At 32.2% G+C, this 13,719-nt stretch overlaps 1 protein-coding gene across 2 annotated transcripts; it reads right to left on the bottom strand.

The window, feature by feature from the left end:
• Window positions 1–376: 376 nt before the first annotated feature.
• Window positions 377–7,059, bottom strand: LOC107415330 (golgin candidate 6). 2 transcript variants are annotated; one of them, XM_016023635.4, is made up of 20 exons: window positions 6,837–7,059; window positions 6,629–6,686; window positions 6,337–6,389; window positions 5,931–6,058; window positions 5,794–5,846; window positions 5,136–5,282; window positions 4,936–5,009; window positions 4,773–4,842; window positions 4,566–4,619; window positions 4,352–4,447; window positions 4,072–4,122; window positions 3,910–3,996; window positions 3,686–3,799; window positions 3,523–3,594; window positions 2,957–3,139; window positions 2,736–2,839; window positions 2,538–2,586; window positions 2,393–2,458; window positions 1,511–2,278; window positions 377–1,146 (listed from the first exon to the last, which is right to left on the bottom strand). In XM_016023635.4, the coding sequence occupies exons 2-20, from the start codon at window positions 6,650–6,652 to the stop codon at window positions 592–594; spliced, it is 2,748 nt and encodes a 915-aa protein (XP_015879121.3). In that variant the 5' UTR covers window positions 6,653–6,686; window positions 6,837–7,059; the 3' UTR covers window positions 377–591. The 2 variants fall into 2 exon arrangements, with proteins under 2 accessions (XP_015879121.3, XP_048327707.2); XM_048471750.2 differs by lacking the exon at window positions 6,837–7,059 and having other exon boundaries at window positions 6,629–6,705.
• Between the last annotated feature and the right edge of the window lie 6,660 nt (window positions 7,060–13,719).

The following is a 13,719-nucleotide window of genomic DNA, read 5'->3' as shown; positions in this document are numbered from 1 at the left end:
GTCATTTTATGTCCGCAAGTTGTATGATGATATGGCATTCGTTAAAGTTTGATTAATCATTAATGTTATTTAAGTAAAATGTGCACAAAATGATTAACATAGAAACAGTAAAACATGTTTTTAGGGGAATTAAGATTGGGTTTTGCTCTTGGATAGTTTTCTATTTTGGAACACATAAAGAGGGTTATAAGAAGAGAAAAGAGGGTTATAACATGCTTCAGTGGCATGCAACTCATGCGACGTGGCAAACTGAAGCAGTATAGCATCGCAGAATGGCTTTTTGAGACATAGATTGAGCTGGCTTAACTGTAAACCGTTCTGAACATTGCTCCAAATAGTTAATCTTTCCAAGTAACCACTCAATACCGGAAACAAGTTGAAACAACAATTCAAGTAATTGATTTAAGTATAAATTACAAGATAATCCAGGCATGTTTGAAGAAATTTAACTTAAATAGATTAATTTGATCCAGAATTTGAGTAAATCATAAAAATTATAAAATTTAAAACTGTACAATTCAACAAGAAATGTACAAGGCGAGAGCAAAACACAACCAGCCATACTTGTGAGGAGAGCAGAACACAAGCAACTTATTCATCATCATCTTCATCGTCATCTTCCAGAAGACCAACATCATCACCGATACCCTCAAGCAACTTGTCAACATCCTCACCCAACTCCAATAACCTTGCACTTAGTTTTTCCACTTTGCTCTGCTCTTGCCCAAGGCACACCAGCAAATCATTCAGTTCTGCCTCACTCTCTTTCTGTGCTTCTTCTTTTGCTTCAGCTTTTATTGCCTCAATATCTGGAAATGTCGAAGGCCCTCCATTCTTCAGAGCTCTCACCTCCTTTTCCATATTAAAATTGGCCTGTTCAAGACTGTTGTAAGCATTAGATAAGCTCTGCAGATCAGATTCCATCTTCCCAGCTAAATTCTGATACATAGATGCCTCAGATTCAATTTTGGCTTTCTCTGCCTTGAGGAACTCCAGCCGTTGAGATGCTTCTTGAAGATCTCGTTTAAGTGTCTCTACCTGCACCCTTTCTGAGGCCCCACCAGCCCTCTGCTCAGACTGGGAAGAACTGCCCCCACTTGTCTTCGCCATGCCCTCAGCCAAAGTTGCATTCCGCCCAAGAAGATCCTAAAAGAAAAGAAGAAAGAAAAATTAACACATATACATCCATAATTCCAATACAGAAGTATACTTCTACAAAGCTAAATCTAAATAAAATCATGGTTTGAATCCAAATGCTTCAAAAGCAAGGAGCAAGCCTGCTTTACTACATAAATGAAAAGTTGACTTTCCATTTTGCATCATCCAAGATCGGAGTCGAGTCTACATGGCAGAAACCCACCCCACCTAAGTATACGATAGCACTGAGACTACGATCCACAGAGTTAGGGTTACATATGGCTAATTCATAGTAATCAACTAATCACTACTTAATTTCAGAAGAATGATTTAGCAAGGAACAAAAGGCATGAGACCTTGTAGACAATGATACCTGTATCTCAGAGCATTGCTTCTCTATAAATGCCTTCAGCCGCTTGATATATGCCCCATCACTTTCCCCACTCTTTTGTTCCATTTCTGCTGGCACCACAGTCACCTGACTCTTTGGATGACTGTAAACCTCCACAATTTTTTCCCTGATATCTGCTTCCAAGCTCTTGACGAGGATCACAAAATGGGAATCAAAGACTGATGAGAGACTGGGATGATCATTGTTTTTTTTATCAGATATATCATTCTGGTCAACATCTTCAATATCTGCCATGCTAGCAGCAGTGGACCTTGTCAACAGTCTACGAGGCTGGGCAGAGCTTGCAGAGGCAAAAATGTAGCTTTTCTGCATCTCATCGAATTTCAGAAAAAATGTAGTAAGCCCAACTTTCTGGCCTATGGTATCTACTATAGTAAAAGCATCTTTTCCACTCTCAGCTGATTTGTTGTAGATCACACACTCTCCCAAAAGAACTGCAGCCAACCCCCTAATGCAAACTGTTGCAGATTCATTTGACACCAACTCAAGCAGATAAGTAAGGTGGGGGCGTGAATCTAAGAAGCAGTTTACTGCACTGGGGCAATCAGCCAGCCATGTCACCAGCAATTTCAAAATAGTTGGCTGAACATATGAGTTCCCTACTGTGCTTGACTTTCCTTCCCTACCTTTCATGGAAGTGGCAAGTGCTAAGTATTTTACCATGCGGTGTAACAGTGGCTCAGGAGAACCTAAGGATGGCGTAGGTGGTTCAATCTCAATCCGTAAAACCTGCGAATCATCTAATATGATTATAACAAGAAAAGAGATACATCCACATGGTAGCATCCAAAAGTATATCAGCATTTGACCGGTTGCAGAAATTAGAAGATAATGTAATTTCACCTTTTCCTTGCATTGGCTATTGTCCTTGAGTACATGGGAAAGAACACTAGCAGCTCTACAGCAAGTCTGTACTTCAAACTGTTAGTTAAGTAGAACAGTAGTATAGTCTTCCAAAATTTAGATGCTATTAAAGCATTACAATTACCTCAAGATCACCTTCACTTTCACTCATAGTAAGACCCCGTAATAGCATGCTGCAATAACAAACTTTTATGCGATTAATTACTAAAAGTAGTATTTTCAACCAAAAAGGAATTAAAAAAAGTTGGTCAATAATTAAAAGCAACTTAAATAAGAACAATTACAGAAAATACAGTTCAGTATTCACTTAGGATTAACAAACCTTCCAAAAGTCATGTTCACATCCTCCTCCAGGGGAGCATGAGTCATGGAATACGGTTGGGGAATTAATGTGGATGCTAACATAGTTTGCCCCTCAGCATTTTTCTGATTCAAATCAATTGGAGAACATACATTGAAGACAATTTAATTAAAATTCAAAGATATACAATAAGAAGGGGGCATGAGGTGAAAACATAAATGGAGAAAGAACACATTATTAACCTCACAAAAGCTCTTAAAAACATAATCTGCTGCAAGAAACTCTTGCACACTGGAAGTCCTCAAGAGAATACGAAGAATTGAATTCAAAGCAAGTTCTTGTGGTCCCTCTCCAAGAACTTTTCTTGCGATGACATCAAGATTCTTGGGATTTCCAGCAATAAGATCACCTATGCATCTTAGTGCCTGACAAAGGGAGTGATATTTATAAGTACACAGTAATAAAGACAGCCATAGTGCCTCAAAATGATGATAGCCTATAAAAGCTAGCACCATATTAAGAAAAGAGTGAAAATACAGACCATGCACATATATGTAAATGTGAGTGCAACTTTATGCATGTGTCTTCGTCTCCTCTGTGTGTGCGTGTGAGAGAGAGAGAGAGAGAGAAACAGATATACAAACTACGCAAATATATGTAAATGTGAGTGCAACTTTATGTGTGTTTTTGCCTCCTCTGTGTCTGTGTGTGTCTGTGTGTGCGTGTGTGTCTGTGTATGTGGGTGTGTGTGTGTGAAAGAGAGAGAGAGAGAGAGAGAGAGATGAAGAGAAGATGAAAGCTATCTTACGGAACAACGGACAGGAACAGGTGCCCACTGGCTTTCAACACTCAACATCAAAAGATGGTCCAACGCTTTCTTCTACAGCATTCCATCAAATTACAGAATTAGATCTCATTACATGGACGATTTCTGGTTACTAATAATCGCAAATATTAAGTTCATCACATACCTGAACAAGGGTTGTTTTGTTTGTCAATCTATTCGCTTCTTTTCCAGCATCAGCCTCTGAACCTCCCATAATTAACAAATTAATGGTTTCTAACGCACTGAGTAGATTAATTGTCTACTGGCATGGTGTTTTTTTTCAAAGAAGACAAGAAATTACCAGTAAGGTTTGTGCACGAGGTATAAATAGATCTTCTGGAGAAAGTTATAAATGTTCAAGTATCTAACCTTTTGTTGGGTGACACTGTAAGTACTTCCACGTAACTTCAAAATTAACATCAAGGGGTCAAAGCCAATTGTCTCCCTCAATAGTATCTGTACCAACATACTTTAAATTAGTTGCGATAAAGAATCTGATGCAGAGAAACAACAACAGCAAAGCCTACAAACCTGATTAGATGAATTGTTGCGAATAAGATTGTTTAGCAGTTCAAGACAATCCTGTGAGGAAAGATGAATTTAAGTACCATAAGAATTCTTAATTATCTCAAATGCTTGTAGAAATAACCAAAAAATTAATTGCATATGGAGCTATATTGACATGAACCTTTTGAACAGTGAAAATATAGTTACACCATCATGTATGCATTCCAGTAAATATAAATTTTAATACAAAATGCAGAAACAAAATGAGTGAAGTATCTCAAGAGAATAAGTCACAATGAACCACCTGCACTACAACACCACCCTCTGAACCTCCTTCCTCTTTAATGATACTGAAAATCTTCTCAAAAGCACCTTCAAATACCACAATTTTTTGAATCTCCTACAGTAATAATAAGTCCATCCATCACTATTAAAGGCAAGCATATCTTTTAGCCACAGGCTCAAGAGAAACAATTACATTAAGTATTAGAAGAAACAATGCGAGAGAGAAAAACCACCTCAGCTTCACGGGTCAAGTAGGTAAGGAGTAGTAGGGCCTCATTCCTTATCACCTAGAAGGACATTCACAATCATTCATTCTCTTTTTAACTTATAGAGGTGAGCAACCATAAACAGGAATTATCCCTGAAGGTAAATTAGAGAAAAGCATGCCTAAATTTAAAGTACAAAAATGATAATAACTGATATGAAATTCAGCATTATACCTCACGATCCATAAGCATATCCATCAACCGAGTTATACCACGAGGTATAGTCAGAATTGCTTCCTGTAACCTGAAGATGTACTCAGCAAAAGTTCTTTCCTGACCTTAAAATAATCAAAAGTTTTGGACACAAGAGAGAGATGGAAAGTCCAAATCTAAATACCTATTTGGTGAATTTGTGAGAAGAGCTGTCAAAAGCTGTAAGGTATAGTATCGTACATAGAAATCCTCCTCTGACTGCAAATGCGCCCAAGGCAAAAGAGTTGCAGAGTTATATGCATGCCAAGAAAATACATAAAAATACAGAAACATTTAACTGGAAACATCCTCTTAATGTTTTCATTTTACGTAGAGAACTCTTACCAACAAACTTAGGAGTAGTGCAATGCTGTCTGCTTCTCTAGAAAGCAAATCAGTGTTCATTAGAGCTGGTTGAACCTCATTCTTTTGCCCTTTTGCATGGTCAATAGGAGTCAACGCAGCTAAAAGAGTTTCTAGGGCACCTCGGACCTAAACAAATCAAATGGACAAATTGTTTTCATCCTTGTTGGCTTGTTTGTAAGAATAAAAATGGAAGTAAGTAGCAGATTGTGCTAATATTCATAGGATTTGATTCAAAATCATACATCCAGATCAAAAACTGCAGAAAGAATGGATTATTTCTAAGTTTCAAGAAAAAAAGTTAGTAAATAGCCTACATTGCTTCAAATTTTGGTTGTTTAGAACCATTATTTGTAACACTACACTATTGCAGTGACTCTTTTTTCATTATTAATTATCAAGCAAAAGTCTAGCCAAATGGATGACAAAGTTGTATAACTGAATTTTGGACCACATGGATTCTTAATTTAAGTCTTAATCCTCCTTTTTATTTTTTTATTTTTTTTGTTGAATCAAGTCTTAATCCTCTGTTTCTTCAATTGGAGAGCTATAACGAACATTGACCTAATGGAATCAAACTCAGAATGGGCCATCCAATGAAAACACAAAAATAAAGAAAAATGCAAGAAATCTTAGCAACCATTTCAACATCATCACGCTCTTCCTTTAGAACACTAATCATCACGGGAAAGCCTGCAAAAGCAAATGAAATACATTACATGACAACCATGAAAGAAAACTAAAGGACAACAAAGTAAACAAGATAGAAGCACTCACCCATTGCTCCAAAAGCTAGTTGAGCAGCATTGCTTTCTGCTACAACAGACTGAAGTTCAACCATAGCAGTCCTCCTGTCTTCTGCCAGTTTACCATTGCTTATGCGGTCAAGCAAGCGTTCGATATAGCTATCAGTATAAACCAAAAGAAAGCGAGTCAGTCTCCACATATATATATATATATATATATATTAAATTTACTGTTTGACTTTCAGTGCATTATAGTTCATGTCCAATGACTTGTCAGAAGATATCCACGGAGTTGGCCAAATAAAGTGCAGTAGATGCCAAGCAGTGAGCTCTTCTGAAGGATTAGAACACAAAATTTTGGTTCATATACACCAACCCAACCAACCAGTACCCTATAATCTACATGCACTATTAGGAATATAAGGCAGCTTATTTACCTATCTTCATTTGACCCAGAGTTCTCATTGCCAAAAACGAGACCCACAACCCCCTGCATTAAAAAAAAGCGTGTTTTATCAGCATACAACCCAGAACACAAAGCCTTAGTTCATACCCACAAGACCACAACTAGAAGTTGAATAAAAAACACAAGCCAAATCAATAAGAATATCTCAAAATAAGCTATTTCAATCATTTACCAATCTCCCAATTCTTCTCCTTAATTACAAACAGAATAACACCATTTCGAAAAAAAAAAATTACGGAAAATCAAAAGCTTAAAGAGGTCACCTTGTAACCAGATACCAAATCCATGTTCAGAAGTCACCTACTTGGGTCCACAAAACCCCTGAAACATACACCAGAACAACTCGTCAATTCAATCGCAGAGCCTCGTTCGATCGAACACGAATTCGAAAACCCTAACAAACCCAAGTTTCCATTTTTATTGCTTTTGACACGCAATGCAGATAAGACGTTGAGAATTTGCAAAGCTTACTTTGCCCGCCCGAAGGAAGACGATGAGATAGAAAGATCAATTCAGCTTCCACAACACTTAGCAACAGAGCGATACGAAAAAGAAAGTAGTCGATCTGAGAGAGAAATATATTACGTGCTTTTCTGATTGTGATTTTGTTTTTTCTTTTTTCTTTTTCTTTTTTTCTTTTGTTTTTTTCAAAAGTTTGGACTTTTTTGTTTTTATTTTTTTGGGTGTCAAAATTATGAGCGTTTGACCCAAACACGTAGCCAGGGAGAGTTTCACGTTTACTGTCACTTCTTCTGGTTGCGTATTCGGCAGCCACGGCTTTAGCCTCCATCACCATGCGCTTTTCAAGTGGGTCTGCGAAATTGGTCCTCACAGCCCACCAGAAATTTAAACCCATTGGCCCAGACAGAGTTTTTCAGGCTCATAAATTTGATGTTTTGGACCGGAGTATATGGACCTAATAAGATCAATGAAAAGGTTCTTCCAGTTAAACCACCATTAACCTAGGGACATCCTAATTCTTTTCACCATATTAATCAAAAATTCTACAGTGAACCTCTAATCCAGAATCAATTTTATCAGCAATAAAGTCACTTGTCGATGAGCTAAATAATTTATTAAGTTGATTTTTGCATAAATGTTTTGTTTAGGATCCTCCATAAAAGAATTTCTCTATGATTAATATTAAGGAAAATTACAATAACTTACCTTCTAAAATTGAAATTTTTCCATAATTATCGTTGAGTTTTTTTTTTTTTTTTTTCCCCAGATACTTCTCTCCTAGTTTAAATTTCCTTTCAAATTATTAAATTTAAGTATAAAATAGAAACCATGATCCAATATTAATAAACAAAAAGATCAGAACACCCTTCCATACCTATTACCAAAACAAAACTAAATTTCTCAAATAAATCTAGTTAATGGATACATTCTACGGTTAATGATTTCTACATCTTCCTTGGAAAACAACTCTTTCATTTAATCTAAAGATTTTCTTTTATTATTGTGTAGGTTTTAAAATTCAACAAATTTATTGTAAAACATAAAACATCAATCCAAATAAGATGAAAATTACCAAAGCTTTTCTTTGCCGATTATATATATGTCAATAAGAAAGTTTTATGTTCCATATAAACCAGAGACAACACCTGCAAGAGACTTCCAAGCTATTCAATTCACTATTTGATTTTGGGAAATAATAGCTTATATATGTAGCTATTAAGTTCTCAACATATTGAGATGAAGAATAAAAATCATATTGACTTTTGTAATTGATATAGACTTTCTATGTTGCAATATACGTATAGAGGATAAATCTATGGCAAAGATATATACATATATATATATATATATGTATATATTTTGTCCATATAGAAAACCGGCAAATATGAGTTTCTGGAAACACGTTTAATTTCATTTTAAATTATGTGTTTTAATTAGATGGATTATTTTGACTTTTTACGTCTTATTTTTGAGTTTAATTATTTATTTTATATTAAAAGAATAATTTGAAATTAAAATTAAACTAAGGGGAAAGTTTCAAAAAAAAAAAATCAAAAAGCAAAGATGGTTATTAACATTTTCAATTTAAAAAGTAGGTTGGTGTAATTATCCTTAATATTAGAAAAACTAATAATTAAGTAACGTTTCTCAAAACATATAAAAAGCATTGGGCCATGAACTCATGATTGATGATAGCGATGGTGCAATGTGCAATATTGAAAACCCAAAAAACGACATCAAATAAAGCCCAATAGTTTTCTACAATGGCGTGTCATCACTCCACTTAAAATTCAGCCCATTAAACAAGTTGAATATTTATGGTTTTTTTTTTTTTTTTTAAATGATTCAACAAGTCAATTCTAGCTCTATTCCCAATCCAAAAAATTCCAAAACTATCCATATATTGAAATTAACTTAAGATTTTAAATATCTTTCTTTGTCCTATTAAACTTATACTCATCAGGAGGCCCACATTTATTAAATATCAAAGTAAGTGTTTTCAAAAAAACATATATATATATATATATATATATATCAAAGAAGTAAATAAAACCAATGAGTTTAGCTAATTAAACAAAGAAAATCAATTTTATAGATAATTAGGGGATTGAATGATAAGTAAAGGAGACAGGGTGGCGATGGTTGTCCTACAAGTTTGGCGCTTTGTAGATTTGCTATTTTATTATTATTAAGTTTTGTGACGCCAACAAGATATCCAAAAACAAGACAAAAAAGTTGGAGGACATGAAGCCCCATGCCATGACGATGCCGTCTAGTCTAGGCACGCCCTTGGGCTTGTTGCGATTTGCTTATGCAGCGTAACTCTTAATTCATCTATCATACTTACATGGTAAAAGGGCAAGCATGCAAAAAGCAAAATAAAATAAAATAATAATGTAAAATTCATCATTCCCCTTTTATCAAATAAAGTTTTTTCTTTTTTCTTTTTTGTTTTTTTAACAATATTTGAGGTGGATTGATTGAAACTCATAATATATGAAATAGTAAAATGAAATTATTTCATTGATAAATTATTCATATTTATAATTGGAACTCATGAAACAAAATAATAAAAAAGTAAAAAATAATAGTTAACATTCTCATTAGGTTTTCTTAGCTAGTTTTTGGCTTATGTACCATAAGACTGTCCTATAAAAGTACTAAGAAAGTGAATTTCTCTGTCTCTCACAGATTCAAACACAATGTCACATGTTACACTAGGTGTGGAGCCATCTTTTTGGTTTAGAAATATTATCCCCTCAAGCTACTTTCTGTATCATTAACTTTTTGATTCCATAAAATTTAAACTTGTAAGGATATCCGGTGAGAAAATCATGAGAAAAGCTACAAATTAGGCATGTAAAAGTGAAGTGGACAAACAAGCCCTTCCAAATTGGTGGGTCGACAAGTTTAACAAAGTTTACGGCGAGACCTACCAGGGAAGATCATCAAACATCTTTCTAATGTCTTGGTCTTGGCTTTAAATTTGATGAACAACTTAGTTAGGTGAACCATTTCAAGCATGTCTTTAGCTATTTATCATAAATGGTGGTAATAGTTAATGGAACAGTTATTAAGATGATTATTATGTATTAGCTGCATTTGATTTTATATTAATTTAAAATTTTTAAAATTTAATTTAAAAAGTTAATCTTTTTGAATAACCAATTAAATCGTTTAATAAAATATAAATTATATTAGTAATAATCATAATAAATAGCATTCTTTTCTTTCAAGCATGATCAAAAGTCCTGTATAAGACACAAAAATGCAACAACATCTTAATTATTTTATTTTAAAGAAAGGAATTAGATAACATCAATTAAAAGTGAAATCAAAATATATAGAAAAATATTATTTGTCACTATTAGTGAATGATAATGAATTGGACTTAAATGTCATATGATAATTTAAATGGAAAAAATACTATTTGCCACCATTTGTAAATAATCACAAGTGAAATCTATATGCCATATCAATTTATATGATTATTATTAAAGGGATTCTTAACATTTAAGTATGAAAAATAATGAAAGTAAATACCTCAGTTAAAAATTTACTATATAAATTCGTGATTGTCACCAATTGGAAGAAAATTTAAATTGTTACCATCAGTAAACATTCATTAATAGCATCTAAATGCTAAATGATTATTATTAAAATGTTGACAATTTAATTTGTTATAATTAAAAGGTTGATTTTCATAATTTTAGTATGAAAAAATTATAAAATTAAATGTTAATAGGATCTAAATTATAGGTGACAATTTAAATTATTATCATAAATTAGTAATTTAATTGGTTATCCTCAAAAAATTCATTTTTAAATTTTAATATGAAAAAAATAATAAAATTAAATGTCCAAAATTAAAATATATCACATAGTTGGCACCCCTCATCAAATTATGGACCATCTCTTGTGCATGCACATGGCTTTATCTGGGTCTCATCTCTAATATCACTTAAAGCTTGAGTTTTACTATGAAAGATTAACCTAAACAAAAGAAGTAACCCAAACTTCTTATATATCTTTTTAGAATATTAATATCTGGCAAATGTTGAATTTATTTTCGCACTCTACAATGTTGTATATCAATCACATTTTCCATTAAGCTTAAGTTTACCAATCTTAATTCACCAAAAAATAAAAAAAATAAAAAAACTCTACCAACCTTAAAATTGGTTCATTTTATTTCAGCAAATATTTTGGCAAATGGGTTACCCAAAACCCTCAAACAAATTAAATAGAGAGATATGTAAAAATTGATCACTATAATATTATTAAATATATGATTTTCTAAAAATATATATTATTAAATATATAAATGTGATAAAATTAAGAAACTATCTATTTAAAAATATTATAGACAATTTAGGTGATAATATTTCATTACTTTCTACAATTGTGATCGGGTTTAAACTCTCTCTCTATATATAATTGTATACTATGTTAATCACTACCTATGTTAGGCTCAATTCTACCGTTTTTTAATTATGATTCATTTTATATGGGCAAAACTAGCCAAAAATTATTAACAAATGGAATAAGGACATATAGCTCAAAATCCAAAAATGGGTATGACTATAATAATAAATATATAAAATTGGTAAAATATCTTTAAAATTATCCAACTATTAAATAGTTTTAGAGAAAACTCAGGCAATAAACTTTCATGATTTTCTACGCGTTTGGTTTTGATCTATATAATACAAATTGTACATGCTATGTTAATCACATTCTTTATTAGGTCAAACTCTACCATTATTAACACATGGTTCATTTTATTTCGGCAAAGCTTTAGGCAAAATTGGTTCTCTTAGACACTCAAAACAGATTAAATAAAGACACATGACAATATCCAAAATTTGATAACTATAGCATTATTAGCTCTATAAATTGGTAAAAACATCTTTAAGGTTATCATCAAACTATTTAATTTAAAGTCTTTTTTTTTTTTTTGGGTAAGAACTATTAATTTAAAGTCTTAGAGACAATTCAGGCAAGAAAATTTCATCATTTTCTAGTATTACCTTTGGGTTTTATATATATGTATATAAATTATCTATCAAGCACTTCCTTTATTAGAAGACCCAAATAAAAAAAATCATTACCGCCTTTATTAAGCTCAACTCTATTTAAAAAAAAAAAAAAAAGGCAAAAAAGAAAAAGGCTCAACCCTATACCATCCTTGAATCTTCACTTATATTTTTAGGCAAACTTTTAGCAAATTCTGGCGAGAAATAAACCAAATTTTGTTAAAAATGAAGAAACCTAGCTAAAAATCAACAAAAAGTAACCAGTTAACTAAAATGAACTAAAAAAAAGCTATTTTGTGATCCTTACATACAATGTTATATACAATTTTGATTGAACCTAATTTTTATTTTTATGTTTTCTACTGACATGGTAAAGGTTATGAATTGCTACTTATCCAATTATAATTTCAATATTAATTTATTAATTAAAATGATATTTTTAATATTAAACACATTAATAAATTTTTATTTTATGTTGAACACGTATTTGTTATATATCCTTGCTCATGCTCTTTATATCTTTTTAACAATGTCTTATTAATCAATCTAATTATTATTCCAAAAAAATTAATCTAATTATTAAAAAATTCACATTCTCCAATGAGAAAGCATATAACATGTGGATGTGGATGCATGATGGGAAGCCATCCCTGTCTTGCAAAAAGTTTCCAAACAAGTTTTTATTTTTTTTTATTTTTATTTTTTAAGGGGAGAAAGTTTCCAAACAAGGTTTTTGCCATTATTTGCAGCAAAGCCAATTAATTTTAATTTTCTATTTATCATTATTCTTATTGTTAGTTTTCAAAATCTCATTGAGTATCTTAGAATATGCTTATGAAGTTTCCTCTCTTAGAGCCCCATTGGCTAACATATTCCTATATTCCAACCAAAAATAAAATAAAATAAAATGAAAAATCCTGCAGAACTTTCAAGGAAGCTGCAGAAATCTCAAACCCCACCAAAATATGCTGTCAAAGTTATTCACAAAAACATGCCCTTGGAAGCCCACAAGCCTTACTCTTCCAATCTTTTCTTTTCTGATATTTTTTTTGGCCATTTTCCCAAATGTGCGTACGTGTCACTTCAGCTTCTTTCCTCCAGTTAGGTCTTATCTCTCCGCTGGTGGCGTACAATTTGAGGTCCACAACAAAATTAGCCATAAAATCTAGCTTTCTATTTTGTTCAACATCACAGCCGTCTGTTTTTCACTTATGTAAGTATCAGACTGCATGGTTTTTGTTTTTTCGGTTGCTTGATTCATGTCACTTTCACTTAACACAGAAAGATCATGTGAGTGTGAGCTGAATATCTGCCAGCCCACAGTGTGGAATCCAAATTTCATTGGTCTTTTATATTATGCATATGACCATAATGGCATTGATTCCTCGAGTTCAAAACCAAATTACAAGTTTACAACTTTTAAACATCAATTAACTAAGATTAAACCCACTAGTTATATTTTAAAATATATCCCATAATTTATTAATTAATTAAAAAAATCACTTTGAGCGTGTCCAAAAGGGTTTTGCTCATACGGTAATAACATAAAACAAGTTAAAAAGAAAGTGGAGAAAGAATCCCAATACATGTAGAGTCTATCCAAATAACAAAATTGAAATAAACATAGTTACATGCGTGTGTATATATATATTTATATTATATGGCTCACCTTTATAGGTGAATATATATTTGCGTTATTGAAAAATAAATCTTCAAAGATACCATATATCTCTTCCTTACTAAGGATGTATAAAAATATATATAAAATTATTGAGATGTTAAAATTTGATATGGTGATTTATAAAATTATTAATATATATTTTTAAATCTAAACTATAAAAATAATTTAAAATTTA

This window comes from Ziziphus jujuba, chromosome 4, assembly GCF_031755915.1.
Source record: "Ziziphus jujuba cultivar Dongzao chromosome 4, ASM3175591v1".
Classification (NCBI taxonomy): domain Eukaryota; kingdom Viridiplantae; phylum Streptophyta; class Magnoliopsida; order Rosales; family Rhamnaceae; genus Ziziphus; species Ziziphus jujuba.
This window is presented reverse-complemented; position numbering and strand designations above follow the sequence as displayed.

Excerpts from the sequence above, each read along its gene's own strand:
- LOC107415330 (XM_016023635.4), bottom strand. The coding sequence starts at position 6,652 with ATGGATTTGGTATCTGGTTACAAG. Across the intron at positions 4,448-4,565 it reads ACTTGACCCGTGAAGCTGAG|GAGATTCAAAAAATTGTGGT; the intron begins GTGGTTTTTCTC and ends TTATTACTGTAG. Across the intron at positions 3,140-3,522 it reads CTGTTCCTGTCCGTTGTTCC|GCACTAAGATGCATAGGTGA; the intron begins GTAAGATAGCTT and ends TCCCTTTGTCAG.